At 47.2% G+C, this 17776-nt stretch overlaps 1 protein-coding gene across 2 annotated transcripts in view; it reads left to right on the forward strand.

The window, feature by feature from the left end:
• The window catches only part of DOP1A (DOP1 leucine zipper like protein A), a 1079867-nt gene that overhangs the window by 336566 nt on the left and 725525 nt on the right, over positions 1-17776 (forward strand). For both annotated transcript variants that reach the window (XM_086926553.1, XM_086926552.1), the window contains exon 9: positions 550-658. In XM_086926553.1, the coding sequence (XP_086782679.1) occupies positions 550-658 (109 nt within the window). The remainder of the gene's footprint in view (positions 1-549; positions 659-17776) is intronic.

Here is a 17776-nt window from a genome sequence, read left to right on the forward strand (position 1 = left end):
CGCCTGGTGGCTTGACAGCATAGCTGTCTCCAGACAATTATGTGAGCATCACTATAGAGGGGCTGTGGCTCAGTCCACATGTTGGGAGCCAGGTGTATAGGTTTTAGTTGGGCATAAGCAGTGTGCTTCCACTAAAAAGTGCTTGTTCTCCAGGCAGCTGTGATCATTATCTGAGCTGGCTGAGTTTACACTGTCAGGGACAAGCACATGGCATTATAATGCTGTGAAATTGTCTTAGGCAATTAGATAATTGATGTTGTCTTTCTCTGGCAGCAGCACAGTTAGGAGCAAGGCAGTCATTAACCTACATGGATTTTTAGGCCTGGTTAGACAGTGTGCAACTGCTACCTGACGATAAACCTAAAACAGATTATTATGCAGTTCTTTGCTTCCACACAAATACATGTTTATTTCCATGCTGTTTACTTGTAATGCTTCACATTATCACCCAACATTTTTTTAAAGCCATATCTTTTAGCATTGCCAATGCTTGTTTTAAGGTTGTAAGCCTCTTTACTCTATGCTCACTTATTTGTTTTTACTTTGCAGGCAATGGTTGGGATTCTACAATGTAAAAAACTTGGAGAGGAGAGCACCCTGGTTCAAGACCTGAAGCCTTTCCGCATCCTCATCAGCCTTCTGGACAAGCCTGAGCTTGGTAATGCAGTGCATGCTTATCATTCTATGTGCTTGTGTGTTGGATATTTCACCTGAGTACCATTTTATTGCGTCAGAGGCTCTTTCCAAAGCTGAGTGGTGCTTTTTAATTACACAAAGGCACATATTTTTACTGTTCACCGAAGCCCAATGATTTCCCAATTTCTTCTCAGTTCAATAGTTCATTAGAAAGCTTCACTTTTAAATTATTTTCTGTTTGTATGCAGAATCTATGCAAACCTTTGAGGAAGAAGACAATGAGTGCTTGTTCAGTGAATCAGCTATTTGTTTCTTAGCAAGAACTGTCTTTTAAAAGTAGCGATCCTACAACAAAGCTAATCTACTTAATAATGCAACTGACATGTTCTTTCTTGGTGTCAAACTTTAAAAACATATTTTTCCTCTTTTGGCATGTATAAGAGAGTTTTATTCCTGATTAATGTGTTACTTACTGGTAATCTTTATTACCCTGATTAAGGTCCTCATTGTCCCAGTCCTTACATTAGTGAGGGGTTCCTGCCCTCCGACAGGCCATCTAGAACGCTAGTTTTTAAAACTTTCTACTATATAAACCGCTCCCACCAGCCGCCATGTTTGTTAGTAACAAGACCAGACACAACCATAGCGGGAGGGAGGGAACAGGACTCGGACAAGGAGGACCTTAATTAGGGTAATGAAGATTACCAGTAGGTAACAACAAATTACCCCCTCATATATCCTCCTTGTCCCAGTCCTTACATAAGTGAGGACCTCACAAGCAAAAACACCCAAAAAAAGCATGGCATCAAGGATCCATACAGTACACAAATTTTCATCAAAAACAAGATCAAGACAAAGCAGCCTTCGGAATCCCAACAGCAAATTAGCCACAAAGGCATGTAAGACATCGAGGCGATAATGCCTGCTAAAAGTATGTTGTGACTGCCAGGTAGCCACCCTACAAATCTCCAGGATAGAAACACCAGCCGCCTCAGCCTAGGAAGGGGACACAGACCGAGTTGAATGCCCCTGGACCCGAATCAGAGGAGCCAGACCAACAGACTTATAGGACTGGCAAACCGCCAAATACACCCACCGACTGACCACACCATCATAGGAGACAAAATGTGCAGGGGAAAGATGAAAACTCTGGGTACGCTGGAGGTAAATTTGAAGGGCCCTTCTAACATCCAACAAAGAAGGAATGAACAACCTCCTTCTGTAGTTGAAATTTAGAGGAGACTTTAGGGAGAAAGGCAGGGTGAAGCCTCAATACCACTTTGTCAGGCAAGAACTAAATAGGGAAAAGAAATAAGTAAGACCCCCCAACTCACCCAACCTCCGAGCAGAGGTGATGGACAACTTAGCATATAACAACAGCAAATCAGCCTCCAACAAAGGCTAAAAGGGGACTATTGGATATCCCGCAGAACAGTCGGCAAATCCCAAGAGGTCACAATCATAGGAGAGACTAGACGATGAGGCCGAAAGCTCTGCCGGAGCACCAAAGGAAAAACACTCTCCAAGGTAGTCCTCAAACCTATACATGTCCAGATAGCAGCCCACTGAGCAGCTAAAGTAGAAGGGGAAAGATTCTTCAAAAAATCATCCCTGAGAAACTCAAGAATAGTGGCCGGATCTCCTACCACATGATCCACCCCGCGAGAGGCAGATCAAGTGACAAAAGAACCCCAATGCTTACTGAAACACACACACAGCTGCCAAAGAAAAGCAACCAGAAGGCTCCAACGTCAAACGTTCAAGAGCCAGACCGTCCTCTTTAATTGGCTGAGATGAGTCAACGACCGAAGAGGTTACTGAAGCAAGATGGGATCACTGGAAGCCAGACACAACGGCCCCCGGAAATCATCATCAACAGCGGGAACAAAGGCGGCGAGGCCAAAAAATTGCAATCAGGAGAACAGACACCCTCGCCACCTGAATCTTTTACAGCACCCTCAGGAGGAGGATAATCAGTGGGAAGGCATACAGAAGGCCTGAGGGCCAAGGAATGGAGAGAGCATCCACTGCCCACGCCTGAGGACAAACTACCTCGGAACACAACCAAGGGAGGATTGTGAGGAGAAGCAAAAAGGTCAATCCAAGGCTTCCTCAACCGAAGACAATGATCCGGGAGCAGGGGCACAGACAGATGGTACAGACTGATGAAGGGAGGTTGCAGCTCAGGCTGTCCGCATGAAAGTTTAGGTGACCCTGAATGTCAACCGCCCTCAATGCTGTGTGGTGAGAATCTGCCCAGGAACAAATCATGGAAGCCAGCTGAATCAGAGACTCGCACCGTGTACCCCCTTTGTTGTTCAAGTAACAGCGAGTCACCTGATTGTCGGTACAAACCAACAGATTTGGCCCCTACAGGGGAACCTGTAGAACTGCATCACCTACCAAATGGCCACTAACTCCCGCCAATTCAAGGAACAAGCACTGTCTGCCTGGGTCCACTGACCCTTGGACTCCAAAGACCCCAATGAGGCCCGCGACCCCAAAGACTGTCGTTGGTTGTCAGCAATTGGCGAGGAGGAAGCTGAAAGCGGGCCACCTTCTCCAGATTGGGAGTTCATTGCCACCAGCTCAAGTCCCGAATCAGAACAGGGAAGAGAGGAACCGGAGAGTCTTAATTTGCACAGGAGGGGTCCCATAGAGACAATGCATGATTCGCCAGAGGCTTGAGGTGCAGGCGAGCCCAGGGAATAACAGCCGTGGTCGCAGCCATCAATCCCTGGACCCACAACCAAGTCTGAGCCGGAGGATACTGCTGACTCAGGAGATCCCTCAGAATATGCTGCAGGGAAGATGCAAGCAGGAGGGAGAAACACCACCCCCAACATGGTGTTGAAAAGCCCGCCGATAAATTGCAGTCTCTGAACAGGGACCAGGTGAGATATTGGCAGATTCAGCTTGAAGCCCAGACATTGGAACATGTCCATAGTTGCTTCCACTGTCAGAACAGCCTTAGGAAGAGAGGAACCAGAGATCAAACAATCATCAATGTATGGAAACACAGAGAGACCCCGAACCTGAAGTCCTGGGAGCTGTAGAGAGGTTGAAAGGCAACACCTGAAACGGGTAATGAACCTCATCCACCACAAACTTCAGGAACTGTGTAGTGATGAAGTCGTAGTCAAAGTAGTTGAAGTGAAGATTTATTCACAACAGGTGCTCCGCAGCAGCTAAACAGCAAGGCAGATAGTCAACTGTATAAAGCTCATTCAAAATACATTCTAAATAAAACTAAAGGGACAATGGAAAGAACAGGAAAGAAGAAGAGTTCTAGAAAGACTAGAGCGAAACATTGGCAAAACATTACATCATCCTCTCTCCTTCAAAACAGAGAAAGGAAGAAAGGAGAAACTGAAAAAGAAACGAGCACGAGAAGGGAAAACAGGAAAAGAGAAAGTGAAGAAAAGAAAGAACAAAACAAGGAAGGAGAAACATCAATGATATCTTGCAGGAACATAACGAGTACGAACACTCCTGCGAGGTTCAACAGGAACAATGGAAGTAGAAGGCAAAACAGAACTACCCTCAGAAGAAAGGTGATTTACAATGGGTTCACCCACTTTGACAACTCTGGCAGCATTCCACCAATGCTTCATATTCACTCTCACAGAGTTGCCACAAACTTTGTCAATGACAAAAGGTTCAGAAAACTTGGGACTACCCATTGTGGTGTGAACAGGTAATTTTACACGAATTTTCTCACCCACCTTAAATGGTTGTGAAATAACTTTCTTCCTAGAGTCAAAATCATTTTTCTGCTTAGACTGGGCATACATTACGTTAGACCTAGCAACATCATCTAGATTGTCAAGGGAATTCAGCTTAACCCAACGTGACATCCACCCAGGACAAACTTTGGAACATGGTTTTCTCCCACGCAACAACTCAAAGGGTGACACTTTGGTAGAGGAATGGGGTGTGGTGCGATAGAACCACAACATAGATCTAACAGCGTTGGGTACATGACCGTGCTGGGCAATGGCCCACTGAATGCAATTGTTGAGGACCCTGTTCATGCGCTCAACAAGACCGTTCGTTTGAGGGTGATAAAGGGCACTCCTCAAATGATCAATAACACTTTGACACAAAAAAGAGTTAAACTCTTGACTGATAAATTGGGAACCGTTATCGCTTACAATGGAGGAAGGAAAACCTTCACGCAAAACAGGTCCTTCAGAAAATCAATCACATTCTTGGAATTGGCCTCGCCAACAAAACGGACCTCTGGCCACTTTGAGTAATAGTCAACAGCAACTATAGCGAACCTGGAAGAAGAAGGAAGTAAATAGAAGGGACCCACTAAATCGATACCTATTTTTTCCCAAGGCCTGTCAGGGAAAGAAATGGGTTGCAAAGGAGGAGAACGTATCTTCAAACATTTCTCAGCACTTGAACAGACAACACATTCCTCAACAACAGTATCAATTTCCTGATCCATTTTGGGCCACCAGTAATGTTCTCTAACCCTTCTCTTAGTTAATGTTTTACCCAGATGACCCTCATGTGCACCTTTAACAATCATGATTCTGAGGTCACTAGGAGGAATGAGTCTATCGCCACGCATGAGCAGACCACCCTCAATAGAGAGTTCCTCAGAAACTTTAACGAAAGTTTGAAGAGAAAAATGAACATTCTTCTCTCTGGGCCATCCATCTTTGACATATCTAACCACCTCATTGAGAAGGACGTCATTAGACAAATGCTCCCTCCATTCTGCCTCACTGATGGAACGCATATCATCCATACCAACAAAAGCAACAAAACAATCCTCCTCATCATAATCCTCCTCCCAATCTCCTTCACAGTCAACGGGATTCCTTGAAAAATAATCTGCTCTAGTGTTTTTGTTACCCGGTATGTAGCTAACCTCAAAGTCATATTGGAGTAATTTAGTAGAAAGTCTTGCAATTCTTGGGGAGTGTTCCTTGATACGGACACCAGTAAGGATAGAAACTAAAGGACTTTGATCGGTCCTTAAACGGAAATGCTTGCCCCAGATGTAGGGATTAAACTTTCTTATTGCCCACCAGCAGGCTAAGAGTTCCTTTTCAATCACCGCAAAATTGGACTCAGCTCCATGGAGAACCCTTTGAGCATAACCCAGGATCTGCTCTACACCACCAACTTCCTGAGTGAGAACGGCCCCCAAACCAAACCCACTGGCATCCACGGTGATGGTACACATAGCATTGGGATTGAACGGTTTCAAAACTTTAGAACTGATCAATTCTTGTTTGATCCAGGCAAAAACTCTTTCACAACTGGCATCCCACAAAAAAGGAACTTCTCTCTTGAGCATGTTGGACAAAGGTTGTACCCTAGAGGCATAGTCAGATATAAACCTGGCATAAAACTCACAAAGTCCAATAAATGACTTTAAACCACTTTTGTCCTTAGGTGGAGGACTATCGACTATTGCTTTGACTAGGCCAGGCCTAGGTTCCACGCCATTCTCAGACAACACATGACCAAGATACTCTACCTTCCGTGCCCTGAAAACACATTTCTCTTTCTTCAAAACAACACCAGCATTGCCCAAAGCTTCTAAGACCTTCCTCAAAATTTCGTCATGAGCATCACAAGTTTTTCCATGAATAAGCACATCATCCTGGAAAACGACAACTCCACTAATGCCTTTCAAAATATTGGTCATGATCCTCTGGAAAACTGCTGCCGCAGAGGATAGCCCAAAAGGTATACGGCAGTACTGAAAGGGACCTACAGGGGATACAAATGCAGTGAAGTGTCTGGAAGCAGGATCTAGAACCGCCTGGTGGTACGCAGATGCTAAATCTAATTTGCTAAACCACTTGGAACCGTCAATGAGTGACAACATGTCAGGAATTTTAGGGAGGGGAAAGGAATCTACCCAGATGTTTTTATTTAAACTGCGTAAATCAACACAGACACGAAGTTCCCCATTTTTTTTTTTAGCGACCACTAAGGGAGAAAGCCATAAGGAGGACTCAATGGGTTCAATTATCCCTTTACTGCAAAGTCCAAACAGCTCCGTCTCGAGTTGTTCTCTCACACTAAACGGGACGTTCCTCAGTTTATGTTTAATAGGGATGGTATTGTCCTTGACACGAATAGTGTGCTTAAACCCTTTCACTTCTCCCAAATTATTGCTAAAAACGGAAGGAAAATCTTTGACTAATGTGTTGATGAAATCATCACTTTGAATAGTAAGATTATTTCTTGTGGAGGGCTGGTCATCAGTTTGAACAACAGAGATGGAAATGGGATCATTAGTGCCAGGGCGGAGAACCATCTTAAACAGACCTTGATGGAACCAACCAAGAATGTTTAACCCTTTGATTGAAACATACACTTTGCCAAAAAATTTCCTCCCTCTGAATTCTATAGAATCCTCAAAATACCTCCTTGAGTTCAATCCTTCTGCCCTCATAATTAAGAGGAGACCTGTCAGGAGGAAAAAGTTTGCGATCACCCCAAACTTCTTCGAAGAGTTCTTGAGTGAGCATGGTTATCCTAGCACCTGAGTCTACTAACAAACAAACTATTTTATCACCAATGCCAATATCAGTGTATGGATCCACACATTCACACTCAGGATCATCAACAACGATGCCAACGACAGCAACCATATCTCTTAAATCGTCTTGGATATTGTTGTCGTCTTGGTTGCAGTCAGAAACATAGGCAACAGAAGTAGGGTTGTAGTTATTGTTCCACTGTTTGTTGGGCTGAGGTAGAGAAGCATTTCTTTTTACACTTTGGCACACTTTAGCAAAATGGCCTAACCTCCCACACAATCTACAGGTGACATTTCTAGCTGGACAAGGACGTCCAGACTTAGAATGAGGAAAATTTCCACATTTGAAACAAATATTAGTTTGTTTAAAGAATTTGTTGTCAGTACGACTTGAAGCATTTGCCTTATTGTCTACAACTTTAACAACATTAACAGTTTCTTCTTTACAAAATGACGTAGAGGATTTTCCATCAAGCTCTTTGACAGAAAGTTTAGAAAATTCAATACTTTTAGCAACACGTACAGTTTCTTCAAGTGAAGGATTGCCTAAAGAAAGCAATTTTTGTTGTATACGTTTATCTAAACATTTGCAAATGTATTGATCCCTAATCATTTGATGTCTGAAATTTTCAAATTCACACTCTGCACTAAGTACTCTCAGTGCGGAAATGAAGTGTTCAACCTTTTCTCCTTGCTTCTGTTCACGTTTGTAGAATTTGTGTCTGACAACAACCAAACTGGGTTTAATATCAAAACGTAATTCTAGTAATCTTACAGTTTGATTATAGTCATCCAAATCCTCATCTCCTGGAGGAAGTACTAACGGAGGTAAATGTTTAAATATTGAGCGACCTTCAAACCCAAGACTATTCAAAAGAAGATACTTTTTCCTTTCTGCTCTGTATCTCGATGCACCAATGGATCCTAAATAAGTAGTAAACGCATCAAACCACTTCTTCCAATTGATAGGGGGTTCCCCAAGAAGATCAAGAAAAGGTGGTGGAGGAGAAACTGCCTGTAAACTCATTTTGCTTGAAGGAAAGAGCAAAGTTCAAAAAGAGAGAATTTTTTTTTTTTTTGTGGAGGAAGATGAGTTTCTTGACCTTATCAGTTATATGAACAACAAAATTAAAAACGAACTAAAACTGTTAAAACGAACAAAAGTAAAATAGAAGCTTTCCCTGTGGAAAAGAAATTCAGAATGCAAGCTGATACCGTGTTGTAGATCAGGTGAGGAGTCGGTTGAAGAGAGTCTTAGTTTCTCGCTGTTGCAGTTCAACAGTAAATGAAAGTGACACGTTTGTATTGGGTTCGATCTCCGTTCAAGTACGTGTTGACTAAATACAAAAATGTCAATGTCTGACTTGCGTGTTTACGATGCTTGAAAAAAATTATCCTCAAAATGGCGCTTGACGATGCGTTTCACGAGATAAACGTTGCGTTCCAGTGGCGCGTTTCGATAACCAAGGCGTCACGTTCCACATACGCTTGTGATGGACAATACGCTATTGTCGTAGAAGCGTAGATAGCGTAGGCAGGATTGTAAACATCATCCCATGACAGTATGCTGATAACGCAGATAACGTAAGTGGATTGCGCAGATAACGTTAATTGAGTGGAAAGTACAAGTTGCACGTATGCGCATACGTCAGGACACTAGCGCTGAACGAAAAGCTGCCGCCGCTTTGAACTAAGTAAAAATTTCACAGTACCTTGCTCAATGAAAGCTCGCAGAGCTTAAAACTTGAAGAGGTGGAGAAGTTCAAAAGAGGATTGAACAATTCTTGGAAGGTACTTCACTTGTGGTTTTTTTTTCGAGTAGAAATCTTGTTGCTTGGATGCACGCGTGGATAGCATACACCTGTTGACGATCGTCGCCACGTTTTTTGTAGTGATGAAGTCGTAGTCAAAGTAGTTGAAGTGAAGATTTATTCACAACAGGTGCTGCGCAGCAGCTAAACAGCAAGGCAGATAGTCAACTGTATAAAGCTCATTCAAAATACATTCTAAATAGAACTAAAGGGACAAGGGAAAGAACAGGAAAGAAGAAGAGTTCTAGAAAGACTAGAGCGAAACATTGGCAAAACATTAAAAACTGTTTGCTTTCAAGATGGACAGGGTCATTCCAAGTCCGGGGAAGCCAGAAGATCACCCTGTTGGATGAGGGGAATGATGGACTGCAAGGTTCTCCTCCGAAAGTGATCCAGGCGCACCACCCTGTTCAGAGCTTTGCGATTCAGAATCGGGCAGTAAGAACCATCATGTTTTGGGACCAATAACTGCTTGGACTATACTAGAAGTCTATTTTGCCCCCGGTACCTGGAGAATAGTGCCTTTCTCATTCCAGACAACATAGCAGCCCTTTTCACTGGGTTGTTTACCATGGGGTAACCCAAAAGTGAACCAGAGGCGGAGGTGGAGGACCCTGGAAAGCAGTCTGGTACCCCTGATTGGTGACCGAAGGACCCACTGTTCGGAAATCAGACTGGACTACTGATCCAGGAACAAATAGAGCCAGGTCCCCACCCTGACATAGTCACTTCTGACCAGCACCCTGTGGCTGCTGCAGCCGAGGTCGGGACTTGTTTTTTAATGCAGCCCCCGACCACGGCTACATTCTTGAAAGAGCTGAGAAGAGGAGAGAACACCCTGATGGTTCTGCTTATGAAAAAAAAAACCTTCTTCGTTTGGACACATTGGAACGGCTTCAGCAACGTTTTCTCCTCCACAGAACGCTGAACCATCGTGTTAAATTTGTCCCCAAAAAGCCTGGGACCCTCAAAAGGGAGCCTCAAGACAGCAAGGTTTATTCCACAGAGAACATCTACCAACCACTGCCGCCCAGCAGCCAATGAGAAGTCCCACAGGGTATCAAAAGTGACGTCAGGCAGAAACTGTGCTAAAATTTCCATCTACGCCAAGATAGGAGTGGGATGCCCCTGATTCTGACGACAATCAAATATTTTTATCAAAATTCATGATAGGGACTGGGAGGCATATGCTGAGTAAGTGCTAGCCCAAATCCCAAAATGAGACCCTGCGTATGATTGTTTCAAGGCAGCCTCCGCCTTCCACTCAACAGGATCAGAAAGGTAAGCCTCCTCCAAAGACAAAGAAGACAAAGAAGAGGAAGAAGCCATTGAGGACAAAATTGAATTGACCTTAGGAACCTGATGAAATTGGTCATAAAACTACACCAAACTATACCTCTTGCCCAGAAAGTGGGGAATCCCTGCTTGTCTACCTCAAGCCATTCTTTAGCCAGAATCTCCTTAATGTCATCATGCAAGCGAAAATCATCCACCACCGAAGCACTGGTAATAAAAGCCACCATCCACCAAAGACTGAGATTCAAATCCCAGGAACTCACGAATATGTGCCAACATGTCTGAAAATACTTTAGCCTGGATATATTTCCCTTTTGAGGAATTGTCCATGTCCCCATATGGCCGGGATGCCTGTCACCCCCTCCCAACACAATCCCCAAGGATGGGAAGACGGACACAGTTCTGAACTTTTGGAAGGCGGGAGGGAGTTACCCTCCCGGCCGTATTTATTAAAAATATGAAACAAAATTAAAACATTAAAATAACAGTTTCATATCATGTACAATTTTCATTTATTACATTTCGATGAAGACATGTTCGTTGGCTATCCTTAACAAATCTCTAGTACAGAGGATTTCCTAGCCGAGTCTATCATCCTGCAAATGCATACTTTCTAAATTAAAATTGTACATCCTAACATTACGGGCCAACGGCAAGGTCGCAACCGGTGTCAGATCCCTACTACCAGAACTCTCCCCCTCACGGTGTGAGGGTGCGGGCGCGCAGAGGACTGTACCTCTGTGCCAACTCCAATTTCCCTTGTCTTGCGGGGGCCCCCTATTTTAACTCGACGCCATCTTAAGGGTCGTCCGAGCACTCGTGTGAGGTGTCCGTAAGAAGGTAGCGTGGACCCCCCTCCCACCCCACACTGTCTACCATATCCGCCGTCGCGGATATCCGGGCCCCGGGAAATTCGTAGGAGGGGCATCTAGCCGCCTCCTCCCCTGGAAGAGGCCTATGACCGTCTTCCCTTAGGCGACCCATACTTAGTGGGTGCCGCCTCCCCGTGTGAGGGGCCAATGGCCGCCTCCCCCCGGGCGCTCCCATCCATATTGGGTGGCGCCCCCCCTCTAGGGACCTTGAAATTACTGCTCACCGATCATGACCTTACCGCCACAGGCCGGATAGTTGACCGGCTATCCGGCCCCCCCCACAAACTCCTATTAAAGGTCATGTTTATTCAAACCCTTTAGCCATGCTACGAAGTCTCCTATGAGTAAGACATTCCCCTCCCGGGACAAATGGACACCATCCCCGAGATACATATTATCCCCCCTAATACATCCGTGCGGAATACAGTGCAATTGCGCCGAGCGAAACAGCCTCCCGAGTTTATTATTGACTTTTTTAACTGAATGGTTCAATGCTGACACAGAGAGACCCCCCCGCCATACCTTCCTGGGAATCATGTGGGACCATCCTATCGTGCACCCCGGGATTCTCCTCGCCAGCCAGCTAACAGTAGATAAAACTCGCTCGAGTAATACTCGCTTCCCGAGTGTCACTAAGTCATTGCCCCCCAGGTGTACTATGAGTATAGATGGCGGTGACCTCTGCCGCCCTAACAGACCCTCAACAAAAGATTCAAACTGGTCAATACAGAGCCCGCCCCTTCCGTGGAAGGTCACCCTGTACCCGTATTCCCCAGCTGCGTGAGTCATGTCATCTGCTTTGAATACGTCCCCGGCCCGTCTCACGTATGAGTGGCCCACGACCCACACCACTTTTTCCTCAGCCGGTGATTTCTGACCGCTGCTCCCCAGGTGCTGGGTCGACTGCCCAGTCCGCCCCGCATAGCCTGCTCGCGAAACTGTAAACCAAACAGAAGACAGGGAGCGTGAGTGTATGCAAATGACTTTACAACATGTGCAACCGCACATACCTTCTATAACAGTTTGAGGACCATCGTCCCAGTTGTTTCACCTCCTCAACACTCTGACCCCTGGCTGTAGCCTCTGTTGCAGCCCCTATCCTAAAGGAATGGGTCCCAAAATCGCCCGGGTCCAAGCCCGCTGCTGCGATTGCCATTGTTAACACCCTCTGGAACTGAAACCTCGTCAGTGGGGTGGCGTCGATGTGTCTCAGCAAGCTTCCCCCCCATGTTTTCCCTCTTTGTGCCAGATATTCCTCCACACACTTTACCGGGCACACGGGGGACCCTGGCATGCGCTGTACAATAATACTGTCTCCCATAGCACTCTGGTCGGTCTTGGACCTGGTTATTGTGATCATCATTGAGTCACCCTTAATCATAATGCAGTCCCGACACAGACCTCCTTCCACATCATTCTTATTTCTAGCCACCAGCTCGCTAACCCGCATCGCCCCGTGGAACGCTAATGCGAAAGCGGCCCGGAACAGTACTGCCTCGAACTGGGAGGAGCATGTCGTGGGGAGTATTGCTATCAAGAGAGACAACCTTTCTAACCCAATCGGGCGCCTCTCGTCGACTCTACGACCCTCAAGGCGTTGCCAACCCCGAAGGGCTTTCCTCACTAAAAAGGACGATGTCGGGTCCTTGATGCCATGCGCCTGCGCCATGAATGAAATGGCGGCCCGGTGTCTATTAGCCGTTGCCACTGATTGGCCCGCACTGTGCATGCTACTAGAAACTTCAGGACATAATCCTCCTGCCCCCAATATTCCCCCCCAGCCGGACCCAAAAATGCACAATAGGAACGAAACGCTCCTTCGTATGCCTTCCTTGTCCTGGGAGCTAAGCTTGCTGCCACGAGGTCTTGTAATCCGGGGCACCGAGTAGCCAGAGTGCTTCGGGGAATGGTGCCGCCACTAGGTCCGCGGAAGGTAGATAACCCCTGAAAGCCTGGCACATGCTTCGCCCTGAATTGTACGTTCAGTCTCATGCAAAGTAGTACAATTTCCTTAAGCAGCCTCAATATCCATTTGCAGCGTGCTGCCTGATTATTTATACATTCAACGACAGTCATATTGTCAGACCAAAACACAACTGAGCGATCTCGGAACTCCTCCGGCCATGCCTTCAGAGCCATCAATATGGGAAACAACTCGAGAAACCCAATGTTACCTGTGAGACCGCTGGTGTGCCACCACGTCGGCCATGTTTGCGCCGACCATCGATTACCAAAGATGGCGCCAAATCCCACGCTCCCAGCCGAGTCGGTCCACAAACCCAGCTCGTCCGAGGACGCAGGTGGCTTGTTCCACACCACTCGACAGTTGAAATCCGCCAGAAATGCCAACCAAATGCGCATGTCCTGGCGAACTTCTGCAGACAGTCTCGTGCGGTGGTGTCCTTCCTTGAGACCAACCATGGCTTGTGCAATAGAGCGGGAAAAGGGGCGGGCCATTGGTATCACCCTTAAGGCAAAGTTAAGCTGGCCCACTGCTTGTTGCAATTGATGTAGGGTAACCTTCTCTTTGCTAATGCACAGTTCCAAGGAAGCCCTGAACTTAGTAACTTTCTCCATTGGTAAACGGAAACATCCTTCCACTGAATCGAGCTCAATTCCCAGAAACTCGAGTGAAGTAGATGGTCCTACCGTCTTACCCGGTGCCAATGGCACCCCAAACCTCTTCATGAGTGTGCAAAATTCCTGTAATGCCTGCGCACATTTCTGGTCGCCGGCTGGCCCCAAAAATAAAAAATCATCTAGGTAATGCATAACCTGGGCATGGCCGGTGGCCTTGGTGAACGCCCATTCCAGAAAACAACTGAACTTCTCAAAATACGCACAAGAGATGGAGCAACCCATTGGCATACATCTATCCATGTAGTATTGGCCCTGGAAAACGAAGCCTAACAAACGCTGATCCCGAGGGTGTACCGGGAGCAACCGGAACGCTGACTCAATATCTGATTTTGCCATCAGCGCCCCGGGCCCCAAGTGATTCAGCATGGCGACGGCATCATCGAAGGATGCGTACCGTACCGAGCAAACCCCCGGGTCAATGGCCTCGTTCACTGAACGACCCCTTGGGGCCGACAAGTTATGGATCAGCCTAAATTCCCCAGGGTCCTTCTTGGGAACAACTCCTAACGGGGAACAGATGAAATTAGTTACTGGCGGGTGTCTATATGGGCCAACTACCCGGCCTAGGGCAACCTCCTTTGCAATCTTCCTTTCGACCACCGCTGGGTTATGCTGAACCGACAATTGGTTTCTACAAAGTGGTTCCCCCCGAAAATCCCCCGCCGGGATGTGGAAACCGTATGAGAAGCCGTTCCTCAACACCCCAGCGGAGACATGATCAGGGTATTCATTTAGCCAGGGGATCATTGCCATGATATCAATAGGGGTAGGTAGTGGTATCCAATGGTCTTGCTCAGACCTGTTTGGCCCCTCCTCTACCCCCTGTATCACCATTCTTGGCTCGGCACAAGCTCTCGGGGTGTGAAGAGTTTCCGCAACCTGCACACGCATGTCTGAACTTACATGTCCCTTGTGGTCTAGTGCAATTGCCTCTGTTAAAATTCCAACAGACCCCTTTCCTACCCCCATTTCCACCGTTCCTTGGTTGATGGTCGCCCGTGTGGCTCGCTCGAAAGGGCACCGCAGGCTGATGGCGGGAAGGTCCCGACCCACTCCCGCCGAGCGAGGACGACTTCGTTGCGCCCGGCAGGAGCTGCTTCTGCCAAGAAATCGAGTCGAGACAATCCCACGTCAGAGATGAATCGTACTCTTTAGCCTTACGAAACTTCATATCGTACCCCATCCATTCATCACCCTCATATGTATCATAAAAATCCATTATTCGTGCCTGGTAGCAGGATAATTCGGACAAAACCTCGGGCTTACGTTCCCCAATAATCGCAGAAAACATTGCAAAGGCCCTGGCCCAATTCGAGATTGTCTCATCCACCCTAAATCCCGCCATTTTGGCTCGCCATACACTCGGGTGCCACAACTCCTTTTGTGCCTTAACATACTCCATCTCTCGATGGTCAGTCAGCAGGGAAAACATGTTCACATACTTATCAGCCCATATCAATTCTTTACTGGCCAACGGTATATGTTGGACCACCTTCTCCTGTCTTGAGGGCAAAGACCCCTCCCTTGCCATCGGCAATGCTTGCTTACCCGGCTCCTGTGCTGTTCCCGCTGCTGCTTCGACACCAGCTGCCGGTCCTTCCGTGATCGCCTGTGGGGGAACAAAAGGAACATTCGCCTTCGCGGCCTCTCGCGACTGCCGCAACTGCTGCATTAGTAACTTGGCCTCCTCGGCCGTGTCTGCTGGTGCCGGAGCACCCCCTTTCTTTTTACCAAGCCATGCGGCCAACTGGGCGGCTAATTCCGGAGGCATGTCCTCCTCGCTGGCGGGCGTAACAACAACCGGAATCGGTTGACCGCGTCTGGAATCTGTCCCGGGGCCTCGACTGGGACAACCGGGCTTGCCGGGGGTAACTCGGGGACCGGGGCCTCACCCCCCGCCGCCCTATTCCTAACCCGCTTCCCCCTACCCTCAGGGACCACCTTCGGCAAAGCCGGGCCTATTACCTTTTTTGGTCTACCCGGATTGTTCATCGCAGCCATCTGCTTCTTCATGTTGGCCATATCTCTTACCAGCATGCAAAGCATCTGTTCGGTTCCGGACTTCTTTCCTGCCTTCTTGCCCGGCATTCTTATCGAGTATCCGATCTACGTTGATCGACACAGTCCTGAACCCTGAGCCTCCAAGTCACTGAAAGAGAAACACAAGAATTACAAGTTCTCAAAATTGCTCTCAAAATTGCTCCTTGTTCCGTCGAGGGCTCACGTGCAACGAGTGGGTGCAGCTTCCAAGCACAGGAACAAGAGGATGCTTCTTCGGATTCCCGCTCTCTTTATTCTTCTTCGGGAGGGCGTGTACCCTCCTCCGATACGCCTCCTGGGCGTGGCCGATGATGTAGGTGTCTAGGACAACCCTTCTTGGGCGGGAAAAAGGCGCGCCCCGGCTACGCCACTTCGGGCATACCAGCCGTGACACGCCCCCCCCGCCCAAAATGGTTTCCCGGGAGGATCCGGGCCCCCTACCATACGTTCGGGGGGACCGAGTGGTCGCCCCTTTCCATTCTCATCCCCCTTCAAGTTCTTTGCAGAAGGCTCATTTAATGCTGCCTGAACCGCAGAATTAATCAAATCCAGCAAATCTATAACAGGTAATCTTCCTGTAGTTCCTGCAAATGTTTTCTCTTGGAAACAGATGTGACGGGCACCGGGCCGACTCCTCATCCCTCATGTCAGCAAAACAGGAGCAGAAAACAACAAGGAAGTGCCCAGGAACCACCCCCTATTTATACTATCTCCTAACAACCAAGTATCAAAACCCACGTCACTTGGAATGTTAAAAGACAGCCCTGCTGCCTCCCCACAGCCATATACACGTCAACTGTGTGCTGCTGGAATCACTTCAGCACTGGAATAGCCTGCCCCCCAACCGCAGAGAGAGCTCCCTGCCCAAGCACATGTGCTGAGAGCGCGTCAGGAGCAGAGCAGGGACGCTACCCACCGACACACTGGTTAGGTCAACACATGAGGAATTTCTGAAAAAAATTGCATAAACACTCATTGAAAATGAATCTAAAAACACTTACTGTGTCGCCAAGTAACAAACTTAGCTCTATGATAGCATGCCCGGTGGACAGGAAAAAAAAACAGGCATGGTAGTGGGTGGGAGGGGTTTATATGGTAGAAATAAAAATAATACTAACATTCCAGATGGCCTGTCGGGAGGTGGGATCGCCTCACTTATGTAAGGACTGGGGCGAGGAGGACATATGAGGGGATAATGTGTTGTCACCAGGCTTAAAAACAAATTTATAGAAGAGAACCTGTATTACGTTTTTAACAAGGCATAGACACACCTGGAAGATATTACTGGTGTACTTTTTTTTTTTTTTTTGTAAAAATTTTTATTTTGCAGAACACAGAAAAAAGACAATGAACAAAAGGTACCACATCGGGTGCACAGATGATCCCACACAGTGGGAAAAACAATAAATCAAGACGAGGCAATATTGCAATGCGAGAGAAGTGAGCAGATTCTAGGCTCCAACAGCCGCAAGATCGATGCAGTCTTACACGCAGCCCCAAAGCGGGGTACTCTGCTAGTCCAGCCGGTAGCAGATCCAGAGTCACAAAATGTTAAACTGAGCCTCGTCCCAGCAGCACAGATGCCCCGATTGCAGAACACAAACTTAACTTCCCGCATCCCACCCCCCCCCTCGACGGCGCCGCACTCAGTCCCCACTCATCCATCATACATACTTAGAGCTGAAAGAGATGTAAGTTCCTCAACGATGCTGGGCACACTGCCGAGGGTAAACCAGTAGAGAGAAAGGACACCAAGGGACCCCATATGTGTTTAAAGTTTTTGTAGTTGCCTAGGAAGATGTCCGCCATTCTCTCAAGACTCAGGAGCCTCCACAATCTCGCGTGCCAAAGTGAGATCGCCGGCGCCTCCTTCCGCTTCCAGGCTGCAGCCAGCGTGAGCTTGGCAGCGCCTAGGCAGAGCCATAGAATCTTCTTGTCTGCGCGTGTCTGGTGCTCAAGGTCAGGGT

Source organism: Lissotriton vulgaris, chromosome 6, assembly GCF_964263255.1.
Source record: "Lissotriton vulgaris chromosome 6, aLisVul1.2, whole genome shotgun sequence".
NCBI classification, from domain to species: Eukaryota; Metazoa; Chordata; class Amphibia; order Caudata; family Salamandridae; genus Lissotriton; species Lissotriton vulgaris.